General features: G+C 26.5%; 2 protein-coding genes across 2 annotated transcripts; both read left to right on the top strand.

The window, feature by feature from the left end:
• The first annotated feature begins 8,194 nt into the window (after nucleotides 1–8,194).
• Nucleotides 8,195–12,139, top strand: LOC101503018 (triacylglycerol lipase 2-like). Its single transcript, XM_004489546.4, has 9 exons — nucleotides 8,195–8,428; nucleotides 8,952–9,068; nucleotides 9,695–9,835; nucleotides 10,249–10,362; nucleotides 10,443–10,586; nucleotides 10,967–11,007; nucleotides 11,132–11,211; nucleotides 11,418–11,513; nucleotides 11,603–12,139. Exons 1-9 carry the CDS (start codon nucleotides 8,225–8,227, stop codon nucleotides 11,923–11,925), a joined length of 1,260 nt encoding a protein of 419 aa, XP_004489603.1. The 5' UTR covers nucleotides 8,195–8,224; the 3' UTR covers nucleotides 11,926–12,139.
• A 1,540-nt stretch (nucleotides 12,140–13,679) lies between these two features.
• Nucleotides 13,680–15,199, top strand: LOC101503344 (mavicyanin). Its single transcript, XM_004489547.2, has 2 exons — nucleotides 13,680–13,918; nucleotides 14,543–15,199. Exons 1-2 carry the CDS (start codon nucleotides 13,756–13,758, stop codon nucleotides 14,902–14,904), a joined length of 525 nt encoding a protein of 174 aa, XP_004489604.1. The 5' UTR covers nucleotides 13,680–13,755; the 3' UTR covers nucleotides 14,905–15,199.
• The last annotated feature ends 458 nt before the right edge of the window (nucleotides 15,200–15,657 follow it).

Consider the following 15,657-nt stretch of genomic DNA (forward strand, 5'->3'; position numbering starts at 1 on the left):
CAATTCAGTTTGGGAACTTATCCCATTACCTGAAGGAAAGAAACCCATTGGTTGCAAATGGATTTTTAAAACCAAGCGGGATTCCAATGGTAATGTGGAGAGATATAAGGCACGTCTTGTAGCTAAGGGTTATACTCAAAAGGAAGGGATTGATTATAAAGAGACTTTCTCTCCGGTTTCATCGAAGGACTCTTTAAGAATAATCATGGCTCTTGTTGCTCACTTTAATTTGGAGCTTCATCAAATGGATGTAAAAACAGCTTTTCTCAATGGCGACATTGATGAGACGATCTATATGGTGCAGCCAGAAAACTTTGTGTTGGGAGACCCAAAGAATATGGTGTGCAAACTAAGAAAATCCATTTATGGGCTAAAACAAGCTTCTCGTCAATGGTACCATAAATTTCATCAAGTAATTCTCTCATTTGGTTTTGAGATGAATACAGTTGATGATTGTGTGTATCATAAGTTCAGTGGGAGCAGACATATTTTCCTGGTCTTGTATGTTGATGACATACTGCTTGCCACTAACGATATAGGCATGTTGCACGAAACTAAGAAATTTCTATCAAAGCATTTTGAGATGAAAGATCTTGGTGACGCCTCTTTTGTATTAGGAATTCAGATACACCGAGACAGATCTCGAGGTATTCTTGGATTGTCACAAAAGAGCTATATCGATAAGGTTCTCAAAAGGTTTGGGTTACAGGATTGCAAACCAGGGGACACCCCAGTTGCTAAGGGAGACAAGTTTAGTCTCAAACAGTGCCCTAAGGGAAGTTTGGAAATTCAAGAAATGCAAAAGATCCCTTATGCTTCAGCTGTAGGAAGTCTTATGTATGCCCAAGTATGTACGCGTCCAGACATAGCGTTCATAGTAGGGATTTTAGGCAGATATTTAAGCAATCCAGGTCTTGACCATTGGAAAGCAGCCAAGAGGGTCATGAGATATTTGAAGAGAACAAGAAACTACATGCTCACATATAGGAGGTCAGACCAGTTAGAGATCACTGGGTACTCTGACTCGGATTTTGCGGGATGCCAAGACAGCTTAAGATCAACTTCAGGCTATGTCTTTCTGTTAGCTGGTGGAGCAGTTTCTTGGCGTAGTGCCAAGCAAGGTCTTACTGCTTCATCAACCATGGCAGCAGAATTCGTAGCAATTCATGAGGCATCTGACCAGGGCATTTGGCTGAGAAATTTTGTCACGGGGCTGCAAATAGTTGAAGGGATTGAAAGACCACTCAAGTTGTATTGTGACAATAGATCAGCAGTCCTGTATTCTAACAATAATAGGAGCTCAACCAAGTCAAAGCACATTGACATTAAGTTCCTAGTTGTTAAAGAGAAGGTACAAAGTGGACAGATATCCATAGAACACTTAAGGACAAACTCCATGATTGCGGATCCACTCACTAAAGGTCTACCACCCAAGGTCTTTCATGAGCATACTGCTCACATGGGTGTGCTACAGTTTGAGGAATCTTGATTTTAGTGGGAGTTTCGTCCATTATGTAATTCATGTTCTATGTTTAATTGTAAAGTACAAATACATTGTATTTGGACTTTCTGATCAGAAATAAAGTTTAAAGTATTCAGTTTTTGGTTACTTTGTACATTTAAGTTATGGTATGATCTCATTCGATAAAGTAGGACCAGTTGAAAATTGACATGCATTGACCAACTTCATGTAATTTTCATGCTACACTTTTCATAATGGGTCTATGTCATTTAGTTGTGTCAGTACGGGTGATCATTGATGGGTTTAGTTGTGCTTATTATGACGAAAGCCTCATTGGTTCCATGTGCTGATATGATTAATGGACGGGACAATTTGGATTATACTCAAGGTAATTATAATGACATTTTTGACGTCATAAAGTCTAACACACTCCTAAGGATACATGTGTGACCAGTGGGAGATTGTAAGATTTATGGGTCACATATGTAATTAATTAATAAGGTGTGTTAGGGTCATTATATAATTAGCCAATAAACTAGGGGTCAAATAATATATAATAGTTTATGGCTAAAGAGCATAATAGTTATGAAAATTAATAGTGTAGATACCAGGCAGTTTCTAATTTAATGAGGGGCTGAATTGGAAATACTGCAATTTGGGATATAACTAATAATAGTTATATATAGGGGTAATGGTCCCCAAGGCAAACACAACAAGACTATTCAGTTTCAAAACCCTAAGGAGAAAACTCTCTGGTTCTCTCTATCCCCATCAAGAGAGCAAGGTCTTCAGGGTGTTTTGCTGAGGAAACGTTGTGCTCAACATCTAACACATACAATTTTACATCATTTTTTAATAGTAAACAATTCTTCTTTAAGCTTCTTATTCTTTTTACTTTGTCTAGAAATTTTCATATCTCTTTTCAAAAGTTTAAAATCCATTCATTTGATCTTCAAATTATTTTCCTAAAGATTCACTTCATTTTTATCAATATTCAAATTAGTTCCCCTCATTTTTCTCCATTTTCATCGTTACCACGCTATCAAATCAATCATAGTAATTACATCCAACATAATCATACATCGATAAATCAATCAAATAAATATGTAAAAAAGAAGATAGAAGTCGAACACATACAAAATATAATAAAAAGAGTTTTTGCAACCAATACCTTGTAGTTCTTATAACCTCGAAAGAGTTGTATACAATGAGATTAAATCATTATTATGTTGCTTAAAGACGTGTTCACTACCATTATTTATAAACACGAATTTGGATCCATAAATTTTAAAATTTGGGGAAATTAATTTGGTTTGGGGATGATTCACAAAAACCTAATTTTCGTGGAAATCTATAATTTTTAATTTTTGATTATTATTGTATGTATGTTGGATATCTCTATAAAAATGAGAAAAATTATAATACAATAATTATAATTTATTGTACAAAATCATACACGAGCCAAAGATTTATCACCAATTAATTAGTTAAAACAATCTATTATATATATTTAAAACAGATTTCCGATGCCGCTCATCATATTTTGCCACATCATCATATTTTGCCACTTAATCATATTTCATCCACATCAGCTAAAAAGTTAATGTGTACCTCTTGAGAGTACCCTTCCTCTTTCAACAACTTCTCCTCTTCGTTCCACAATTTCTTTAATACCTTCAAAATCTATTTGATAATATTGTTTTATAATAAATTTATAAATTATAAAATTATTTTATAATTATTTATAATAAATTTATAATTTATAAATTATTTTACAATTTGATAATAATTTATAATTTATACTATTATCAAATTATTTTATAAGTTATTTTATAATAAATTTATAAATTATTTTATAATATTATTAGACATTTACCAATTGTAATAATTTATATTAACTTCTCCTCTTCCTTCTACAATTTCTTTAATACCTCCAAAATCTATTTGATGATATTATTTTATAATAAATTTATAAATTATTAAATTATTTTACAATTATTTATAATAAATTTATAATTTATAAATTATTCTACAATTTGATAATAACTTATAATTTATATTATTATCAAATCATTTTATAAGTTATTTTATAGTAAATTTATAAATTATTTCATAATATTATTAGTCATTTACCAATTGTAATAATTTATATTATTAGTCATTAAATTCAATGGAAAAAAACTCACCTAATCACTCATAAATATCGACATAAATGCTATTTATCTAATCCTCCTTACAATTATATTATTCCACTTATAGTGAGTAATGATTTTATACGTTAAAAATTCAATTACTCATTAATGTCAATCTATTTAAAATTAATTTCAATTTATGTCAATCCATTTTTTTAGTAACATTTTATAAAATAAAAATATATATTCGATTTGACATAAAAGACACAAATTTATTAAAAATAATCATAAAATACGAATATATAAAAAATTATTAAAAAAGTTACTTCAAATTATTAAAATACACAAATTTATTTAAAATTATAATATATATGAATATATTAAAAAATATAATGAACCAATGTTTACTATATATGTGTTCAGAAAAAGTATGTTAACATTAAATTTTTACCAATTAAATTGTATATTTATAATTGAATGCTATTTTTTATTTTAATTTTCCTTATTATAATGATAATTTGAATGTTAAAAAATAAATGAAAAATTAAGTATTGCAAAAAATTAAATTATTTTTTAAAGAATTTATTTTTGGTACCTATCAACATAACTATAATTCAATTGCACAAATAATTAGTTAAAACTTTTAAATACCTAAAATTGATTTAAAGTATAAGAAAATCTTTAATCTTTAATAAAATAAATTTCAAACTCTTGATGAAATATATTTAATAATTTTTTTTTATAACAACTTCTCATGCTTACAATTAAAACATCATACTAATACAACAAATAAATTTAGACTAAGCTACAATATAATTCAACATTAACATTTTTTTAAATAAAAAATATTAAATAGTCAATTTTATTTTTAAATTTTTACATTTTATTTTTGGGTTTGTATTTTACATTTTATTTCATCAAATAAATACAAGTACCATTATATGTTGAAAAATAAATTGACAATCAAAGTACAATGAGTCAAACAATTATCATATATAATAAGTTATCATACCAATTTTACAAAATATTTTAAAAATTAAATTAGATGATTGTGATAAACATGATTTTCTCCCTCATTTTAATTTTTTTAATCATATTAAATTATTACAAATCAATAAAGTAATATTATAAGATAACTATATTTATAATACATAAAATATTACTTATAAAACTTATAAAATTATAAAATTATTTTACAATTATTTATCATAAATTTATAATTTATAAATTATTTTATAATATTATTAGTCATTTACCAATGGTAATAATTTATATTATTAGTCATTAAATTCAATTGAAAAAAACCACATAATCACTCATAATGGACATAAATACTCTGAGGAGGAGTAATGATTTTATACGTTAAAAATTCAATTACTCATTAATGTCAATTCATTTATAGTTACCTTCAATTTATATCAATCCATTTTTGTAGTAATATTTTATAAAATAAAAATATATATTCTATTTGATATAAAATACACAAATTCATTAAAAATAATCATAAAATACGAATATATAAAAAATTATTAAAAAAATTATTTCCAATTATTAAAATCTATTATCTATTATATATATTTAAAATAGACGTCTGATGCCACAACAACTTATTTTTTTTTATAAACTCTTGATGAAATATATTCAATAATTTTTTTTATAACAACTTCTCATGCTCGCAATTAAAACATCATACTAATAAAACAAATAAATTTAGCTACGCTACAATATAATTCAACAATAATATTTTTTACATATTATTTTTGGTTTTGTATTTTACATTTTATTTCATCAAATACAAGAACCATTATATGTTGAAAAATAAATTAATAACCAAAGTACAATGAGTCAAACAATTATCCTATATAATAAGTTATCATACGAATTTTACAAAATATTTTAAAAATTAAATTAGATGATTGTGATAAACATGATTTTCCTTCATTTTAATTTTCATAATCATATTCAATTACTACAAATCAATAAAGTAATATTATAAAATAACTGTATTTATAATACATAAAATATTACTTATAAAACTTATAAAATTAATTAATTAATATCCGCGCAGCGTGCGAGCCATAATCTAGTATCATTTATTTATCAATTAGTTAAATGAGGAATATGTATTTGACACTCATCATACACTAACTATAATTTGTCATACAAACCATATATACAAGACAAGTGTTTGAAACTAATCAACTAGTTCAAATGTGAACACTCATGAATCATTTAGTCAAGAGAGAAATTATTAGTGTGTATATTGATATTTTTGTTAAATAAAAGTATGCATAAAATTAGCCAAACTAATTACAATTTAATGTACAAATTATACTTGAGATAATGTCTATGAAATGTTAGCTAAGTGATAAAAGTTTATTATTGTAATCTCGATGAACCAAATTCAAATATCATACGAGAAGATTGTTAAATCGTCATTAGTACCACTTTAATTAATAATAATATTTACGTTCTCCAATTTCTTAAAAAAAATACACGAGACAAATATTAGTTACGAATTAATTAGTTAAGAGATAATTATACATTTGATTATCATTATGTCTCTTGAGTCTCTTGAATATGTTTTTCACACCAAAGTGAAGAAAATAGTGATACACTAATTATAATTGATTATATAAATTATACACGAAGCAAACATTTATTAATGATCAATTTGTTAAAGTATGATATTCACAAATTATACAAGAGATAATTATAGAAAAAATATTTAAATATGTTTTTGGTGTTTGCAAATATAATTCGTTTTGATTTTCGTCCCTGTAATATTTTTTGTTTGATTTATAGCCTTGGGAATTCTAACAAATTTTAAAAAATTCCTTTATGAATCTTTTTTAGTAAAAAAATGGTGACATTACTAATTTTGGATGAAGTGACACATGATGACTGTGTAATTGTTGTTGACTAGACAATATTTAATATTTAAAATTAAATTCATTTTATTATCTCATTAAATTAATTAATTAATTAACCAATTAAATAATAAAACTTAATAAGTTTCATATTCAACCTTGAATTTTTTTAATAAAAATTCAACAACCTTAAAAATTGTAAGAGATAAGATCAATACCTTAAACATTGAAAGATATAAGATCTCCTCAGAAGACAATTTTCCTCTATCTAATTCATCTGGAGTCAAAAATTTATTGGGATTCTTAGCTTCTTTGTATGGTTTTTGTAACTCTTGCCTTTTCTCATTATCCTTATGTTCATTCAAGGATACTTTGGGAGCAATATTGATCTGCAAAATCGCAAAGCAAAACAAAATTAATAGATAAAAATAATGTTAATATGCTCTTGCAACCAATTTCCTGAGATGCTCCTATAATGTTAAGAAAAATGAAATATTATAATTTTTAGGGTTTTGATCTAGATATGACAATTTATGATTTGAAGATGAAGAAACTAGAGTTGAAGATGAAGGTTGTTGAGTTCTTATTAAAAAGTTTGGGATTGAAGATGAAGATTATTGAGTTTTTATTTATTTAATTGGTTTATTAATTAATTAGTTTTAAAATTTTAATTAAATAATTAAATGAGTTAATAAAATGAAATTTAATTTTAAATATTGTCTAATCAACAAAAATTATACCTTCACTGTGTGTTATTTCACCCAAATTTAGCAATGTCATCATTTTTTTTTATTAAAAAAGATTCATAAATGACTTTTTTAAAACTTGTTAGAATTCGCAAGAGGCGAAGCGAGCATATGATTTGGCAGAAGCAGGGCGTTGTAATCCTTCATAGAAGTTGGATAATTATTTCTTATTATGATGTTGGATCTGAACTTGACTAATTTCTTATTTGTAGTAAGAGTTGGAGTAATCCTTATCTTCTGACTAATAAATTTTGTGCTTATTGAAAGAAAAAAAAAAAAAAAAGCTAGCACCGTCTTCCCGATAGTAATTTTAATTTTTTGTAATCTATTTTTTCATTTTTAGCCTTTTGTGAAGGACAGAGTCTATTTTAACAAATAAATGTCTATATTATTAGCTTGAATACCATATTTCATGTTCGAATCTAAAATATTATAAATATATGCAAATATTTTTACTATTTCATCTACCGAAAAAAAAAAAGAACATGTATTCAATTAAATAAATCATTCCTTTTTCTAAAAAAGATCAATTTATACTTGAATGAATTTTCGTTTGAGTTTGTTTTCTTAAACATGCACTAAAATAATAAGTGTTTAATTTTAGGCGAAATCATCATTTTCCAAACAAAAAAACTTGTTATTTATTTTAACTTGTTTCTTTTAAAAGTTTGACTCACACAAAACTTTTTTTTTTTTTTTTTTTTTAATTTTAAACTTCTCCATTGAAATCCTTGAACGATATTGGTATTGCTAAAAAAAGATTAATCAGCTTAACCATATGTACAAACTCAAGTTCTTTAAATGTAGCAAAACCTACAAAAATTCTCAACCCTATGAATTCTTTGTCAACTTATTAAACATTAAAGATAGATAAAATGTTCAACTAATTTTCCTTTTTTATACCATGTTTTCCACTTTTTCAGTTTCACCTCAACATTTCATCACCTATATAAAGAGAATGTTGCCCCTTCTCAATCTCACATCTTCCATACTCACAAAAAATACCAAATTAACATGGCTTTACTGGGCTCGATGAATTTCGCTGCTTTGACCCTTTGCGTCTTAGTTTTGGCAGCACATAATTATCAAGCCCAGGCTTCTAGTCGTGTTATTTTTGGTAAGAAAAACTTCAAATCATTTGTAAATTATAATTCATCTGTTAATGGTTTATGCGCTACTTCGGTCATTATTCGTGGATACAAATGCCAAGAATTTGAGGTAAGAACTCTAATCATATATGCAACAAACTATCATGCATTGTTTATAATGGTTTTGAATCATATATTATATGATAAGGACATGAATTAGTTACCACAATTAGACACATATAAATATTAATTTTTTGTCTTTAATTTTTATCGTTATTTCAATTTTTTAAAATGATCATATATATTTGAAAAATATAACTAACACAGACAATTTTGTTACAAAAACTTGACGAATCAAACTTTTGTCAAAACAAATATTCTTTGTTACAATGTATGTATTTCGTACTATATAATATAACATTTCTCTATAACAAATTATAAATTATTAAAAACTAAGAAAAATAATAGATTTAATTATTATCAAGGATTTGAATTATAGGATTTAAATTTAAATTATTTGGCTGTATACATTACTCATGATATATTATTGTCATAAGATTTTATCAGTATGAAAAGTTTTTAGTTGTTAATGATCATATTTTTAAATATTATATAGTAAAATGTTTCATTTATGCAATATGGAATATTTTCAGGTTACAACCCCAGATGGCTACATTCTTAGCATTCAAAGAATTCCAGAAGGTAGATATGGGGTTGGTAGCAATGTGACTAAGAAGGAGCCAGTGCTTATCCAACATGGAGTTTTGGTGGTAAGATCTTATCAAAAAAATAAAAAATAAAATAATAATAATAATAGTAATAATAATAATAATAATAATAATATTTTTATGTTAGAAGAAGAAAAATTCACCACCCTATAACATCCTTTTTGTTTTAATGCATGAACTTAACTCTCTAAATTGGAATGTTATTAGAAGGGTTAAATAACTGTAATCATACATTAATTAGCAATTAATTGCAATCTTTTTTAACTTGATTTTCTAATTTTACTTTAGAAATTAACATCACAACAATAACATACACAACACAAGTGCATTAAAAAAATTGAGGCTTTAAGGAAAAATATTTTAATCATGAAAAAATATGAGGACATTTAATCATGAAAAAAAGTATTTTTTTTTATTAAATTGAATGACTTGTATATAAAATAAAATTAAAATTTATAAATTTTCGCAATTGCAATATTGTATCTTGAAATTCATAATTTTATTTTGTAATTTTCTTTTCAATTTAAAAAGTCTTATTAATTATCAAACTTTATAACATGTATCCATTACAATATTTTATATAAATGTTATATGTTTTATACAAAAAATGAACACGGTTATATATTTGTATGCTTTTGTTGAATATTTTGAGACTTGGTTTTGTGTAGGATGGAACAACATGGTTTCTAAACAATCCAGAGCAAAACTTGCCTATGATTCTTGCTGATGAAGGCTTTGATGTGTGGATTTCTAATACCAGAGGAACCCAATATAGCCGCAAACACACTACCCTAGACTCATCTAGCCAGGTTTTTTTTTTCAAAAATAATTTTGATTTTTTTTTTAGCAAATAACCAAAAATTTGTTTAGTTATTACCATGTTTTTAAAATTAGATCGGTTATTAACCACGTGAACATGTTATCAAAAACAGATAATGTATTTAATATGTCTATTTTATGTACGACAGATTGAATCTTAATTAGAGTGATTCGTCTGATATTTAAAACTTTGAATCATATAATTAAATTTACATTGAAATTTTTTAATAATTTTTTTTTTTATTGTCAAATTAGGTAGCATGTGAAGTATTTAGAGATACTTCAATAATGTCATTTAAAAACATTTAGTATAATAACTTGAATTATAGAGGGTTTATTGCAAAAATGTAATATTTTTTCTTGATTGTTTTTAACTAAATGAGTAAACATTTCTATATGGCAGGAATATTGGAATTGGTCTTGGGATGAATTGGTTACTGATGAAATGCCTGCAATTGTTGATTTTGTTTACAACCAATCAGGGCAGCAGAAGATAAATTATGTTGGCCATTCCTTGGTAATGTATCATATAAATAACATTTATTAAAAAATATAATATTTTTTTATGATACTAAACTTTAAGACTATGTTTGGCAGGGTACTTTGGTAGCTTTAGCATCTTTTTCAAAAGGGATATTAGTAGATCAACTTAAATCAGCAGTATTGTTGAGCCCTATTGCCTATTTGAGCCACATGACAACTGAACTTGGAGTTGTTGCAGCAAAATCCATGCTCGGCGAGGTTAATAACAACTAACTCTTGTTATTTTTGAATCAGGGTTTCCTGCAGTCGAATTTTCTTACAATCGTTGTAGTTGGATAGAGATCAGTTCACATCATGATTTTATCAAATCGAAAACATGAAATTTCAACCATCCGATCTTGATCAATGACTGAGATCCGTGACTTCATCGATTTCATATTTTAAAAGTCTATAACCATATATAGCATGTAGAGGTTCCCTACAGGCTACAGTCAAAATTTCTTACAATCATTGCAGTCAATTCATCTTAGTCGTTGAGTAGAGATCGAACAGTTTGCATCAAAATTTATGTTAGTCTAAAAGATACATAGCATTTAAAGATTTCTAATTCTTATAAATTCTTTTGTTTTATCAAACAGACCCTTACTCTTATGCACATGGCAGAATTTGATCCCAAAGGGTAAGACACGGAACCCACATTTTTATCATAAGCTTCTTGATATTTTTCAAATTCCATTAGTATATTATATTATTTTACATAATGTAATGTAATGCTCTTTCAACAATTATTTTTTGTTTGTTAGAGTACCTGTTGTTGACTTCATGAAGGGTATTTGTGCTCAAACTGGAATAGATTGCAACCACTTGTTTAGTTCAATAACAGGTATACAAATTTTCTCTAATCAAAATTTTAATTTCAGTTAGCACATTTTTACAGATCTGAGTTATCTTCTCATAGACGACGGTTGTAAATGGTCATTAGTAGCACTATGTAATGTTTTTTAATTTCTCTATTCCTAAATTTTTAAAGAAAAAAAACTCCAAAATTTTAACTAACTAGTATATGGTTTTTGAATTGTCCAATTTCAGGTGAAAATTGCTGCTTAGACACTTCAGCTTTTGATCTATTCATGAATTTTGAACCACAGTCATCATCAACAAAGAACTTGTTCCACTTAGCTCAGAGTAAGATTAATTTTTAGCCACTTTACTAATTAACATTGCATTTGAATTAAATTGAATAATAATAAACCATATGTTATAAATTTATGCAGCTGTTAGAAGTGGTGTCTTAACAAAATTTGATTATGAGAGACCAGACGCAAACTTCAAGCATTATAGACAAGTAACACCTCCAATCTACAACCTATCAAACATTCCTAACAATCTACCAATTTTCATGAGCTATGGAGGTCGTGACGCGCTTTCCGATGTCATCGATGTTAATAATTTACTTGAACACTTTAAATATCATGATGAAGACAAGCTTAGTCTTCAATTCATTGATAACTATGCTCATGCTGACTTCATTATGGCTGTGAATGCCAATGACTTGGTCTACAAGAATGTTACATCATTTTTTAAACGTCAATTTTGAGACTTAGTACAAAAAGTTAATTAGGGTGCTCATGTGTTTCTTGATTGCCCTAATTGCTTATTAGAAGAAGAAAAAAAGTGATGCAAATTTGTAGGATTATTTATAGGAATTTTTGAAGCTTGTATCACTAAAGCTCAATGTGTAAATTGTCCAATGATGTTTATAGGTGCTTTTGAATGGCAAATGAAGTATGCAAATATTTGAAGCTTTAAAATTCTTTACAATTTGTACCATTTTATTCAAACTATATATATCCTTCACTTTATTGAAAAATTGTCTTCATATAAAAGAGAGTGTTGGTAAACTATTCAATTTATTATTATTTTTATAAATCAAACGTAACTTGGAAGAATAATCTTTTGAAGTATCCATATTTCATAAAAGAGTTTAATTTTTTCCAACATATTTATTATTTATCAACAAAAAATAAATTAAATAAAGGTATTATTGTAAAAACATAATTAATGCAACTTGTAATTTTAAAGAAGTCTTGCAATATGCGATAAATAATTTATCTAAAAGACACATATAATTTGGATTACTTTTAATACGGATCTAAAAAAAATCTAAAGTAAACTGTTATTATTTTTAATAAAATAAAACATCTATTCTCCTTTTAGTGACGAAATATCTTTGAAATTTTTATTTTATTTTATATTACAAGTGTACTGCGAATTTTAGAAGAAAAAATGTTATTAAATTTATTTTACCCAAATTCTTATATCATTAAATAATATTAAATATGATCCAATTAACTTATATTATTATTTTTCCTTAATTTTGTATTGGTTGTATCTTGTTTTTCTTTTGTTCTTTGGAGGGGACTTCATAATAAATAAATAAAAATAAAAAAATAAAACAGAGCATGAGATTAATCTAAATTTGATTTCTTCGAGCATGAGACTTAATTAATCTAACCTCTTGATTTTATTAACCTCTCAAGAAGAGCGTATTAATTCTAAAACTCGAACTTGTGTTCTCATTTTTTTAAATCGATATGTTGATTATTCTGTTCTAAACTTCTTTAAGTCATAGTAATAATAATGAGTGAATATTCATATCCATATTCAAACTCAATTTTATTAAGATTGTTTCTATTAATGTCTCCACTAACCAAACACTTTAAACACTAACAATTAAAAATTTCTAAATTAATCTTCTATTGACCATGTTAGTCCAACATAACCAATAAAATATAAATTGAGAAAACTAAAGTGTAAAAAAAAATGGGGCCAAATATTTTTATGGAATTAGTATTAAACTTATTTTTTTATTTTCTTGTTACCATTATCTATAATTTAATTTTAAATTTTGAGCATCTAATCTAGCTATCCTAAAGATATGACTCATGACAACTTTGTTTAAACGCCAAGCTTTAATAATCTTTACCCACCTGAATATGCTTGGAAGCCAATCCAAACACTAAAAAAAGATCTAGATGGCCAAACTACTTTCTTGATTCAATTTTCCATTTTTGACTATAGTGTTGTTTTATGATATTAATTTGAATGTTGTGAGTTTTATTTGCAGATTTATCTTTTTTGTTTTTTTAGTAAATTTGAATTTATATTATATTGATGTATTCAACCAAATTTTTGAATAAATAAAAATCGTTTTTTTAATTAAAAAAAGTCACTTTTCAAGGAATTCACAATTTAATATTGTTACAACATATTTTAATGTTAAGAATATTCTTTTGTTATGTGTAGGCAAAGGATGTTTTCTGACCTTGCTTATAAATATAGGGATGAATTGTAGAAATGCTCAAAGAAAATAATTCTCTAAAAGAGTGGTAGTAAGAAAAAAATATAACAAAGAAAAAACTTAACCATGGGGTGCAAGAACACAATTTTCTTGATATTGGTAGCAACATTGATCACAAAGGAGGCTTTGGCAACACAACATGTTGTTGGTGGAAGCCAAGGATGGGATCAATCAACTGACTTTGACTCATGGACTTCAGGCCAAACATTCAAAGTTGGAGATCAACTTGGTATGTTTCTTATCCAAAATTTTGTTTATGATATCACTATAACTATTTTTTACATGACAAAGAATTTCATATTTAATAGTAGGAAGTTGAAAAAGATTTCTTGATTGTTTTTAGGGCAATTTTAAATTACGGTTGTAATTGTACTTTAAGTTATATTGTGATGATTATTGAAATTGCAAATTAATAAAGTTGATTCACAACATTTATAGTTTCAACCCCCTACAACTGAGATATATAGGTCTTTCGGATGCACACATTCGAAAAACAATTTTTGTCATTTGGATGTATACTTCTAAACAAAAATACGACTTTTGTCTCGTTTAAAAGTACATTTTTATAGTCATTTGTAGTTTTTTCATAAATTTAAAAGTAGAAAAAGATTATTCCTAAAATAATATGCAATTGCGATTCTAGATGAGACGTTTAGTTTTTTGATGTCTTCACAGCGAAATTATGGTAATATCATTCAATCATATATGATTGGTATTTTTTGCAATATCGAAGATCACAATTAGATCGCAATTTAAAACCTTGACTGTGATTGTGGAAATAAATTCAAACACTAATTTTTTTTCTATGAATATGATGAATGTCTTTATTTTATTTTCTTTTTTCTTTTTGCAGTTTTCAAGTACTCTTCTTTGCATAGTGTGGTTGAACTAAGTAATGAAAGTACCTACAAGAAATGTGACATTAGCACTCCAATAAACACCTTAAGCACTGGAAAAGATGTTGTCAAATTAGACAAGCCAGGTACAAGGTACTTCACATGTGGTACCTTAGGTCATTGTGGTCAAGGCATGAAGGTTAAGATCACAGTAGTCAAAGGAAATGGATCTTCTTCCCCTGTATCATCATTGTCGCCATCGTCGTCGCCGTCTACTTCTTCTCCTACTTCTACTAATGCAGCTTCAACCTCACAATGTTTTGCTTCACTTTTGCTATTTGTCACACTATCTTTTGCCACAATGATTTATTTTTTCTAGTTGATGAAATGAAGTTAAGTTTGAAAATGTAATAAGTATATATTCGTCAATAACAAATATAAACAAAAATTAAGATGTATTTGATACAGACCAAATGCATATTGATTTTTCTTTATATTTGTGATCGAAAGGAGTATGTAGTATTATAACCTAATGTATATGTCAGCATTCATGAATGGTGGCATGGCAATTTTAATACACCTTTTTATATTCTACAAATTTGTAGTAGGGTTGAATAAGAGAGAGAAGAGACATACTCTATATATAGTATTATAAGTGAATGTGTATTTTAACATTTTTCTTTTTGCTTTTATTATTGAACTTTTTATTTTGTGCAACATCTTTTATTATAGGTAAATATCAATATTGTTCTTAATATGTTAGGTTAATAATCAAGGTTTAAACTCTAAATCTTCTTCTCAAATATTTTTTTGAATGTCCTAGCTAGTGTACTTGAGCTACCATTAGAGGATGTAGGGCATTAGTAAGTCCCCAAAAAAGTCACTCATAATGCTTATGATGTATTATGAAAGTATTTTTGTAACGATCATTTTGTTTAATTAAAATTTGTTAATAGTATGAACATAAATTTAATTTAGAAAAATGTGTAGCACCGAACAATTCATCTAATAATTTGTCCATAGTGAGAATGAGAAAATTATATTTGACAATAATCGCATTGAGAGCTCTATAGTATGTGCAAAAATGTCAATTAGCATCCTTCTTTAATACCTAGTAGTATCAAGGAAGAAA

Source organism: Cicer arietinum, chromosome 2 (genome assembly GCF_000331145.2).
Source record: "Cicer arietinum cultivar CDC Frontier isolate Library 1 chromosome 2, Cicar.CDCFrontier_v2.0, whole genome shotgun sequence".
Taxonomy (NCBI): Eukaryota; Viridiplantae; Streptophyta; class Magnoliopsida; order Fabales; family Fabaceae; genus Cicer; species Cicer arietinum.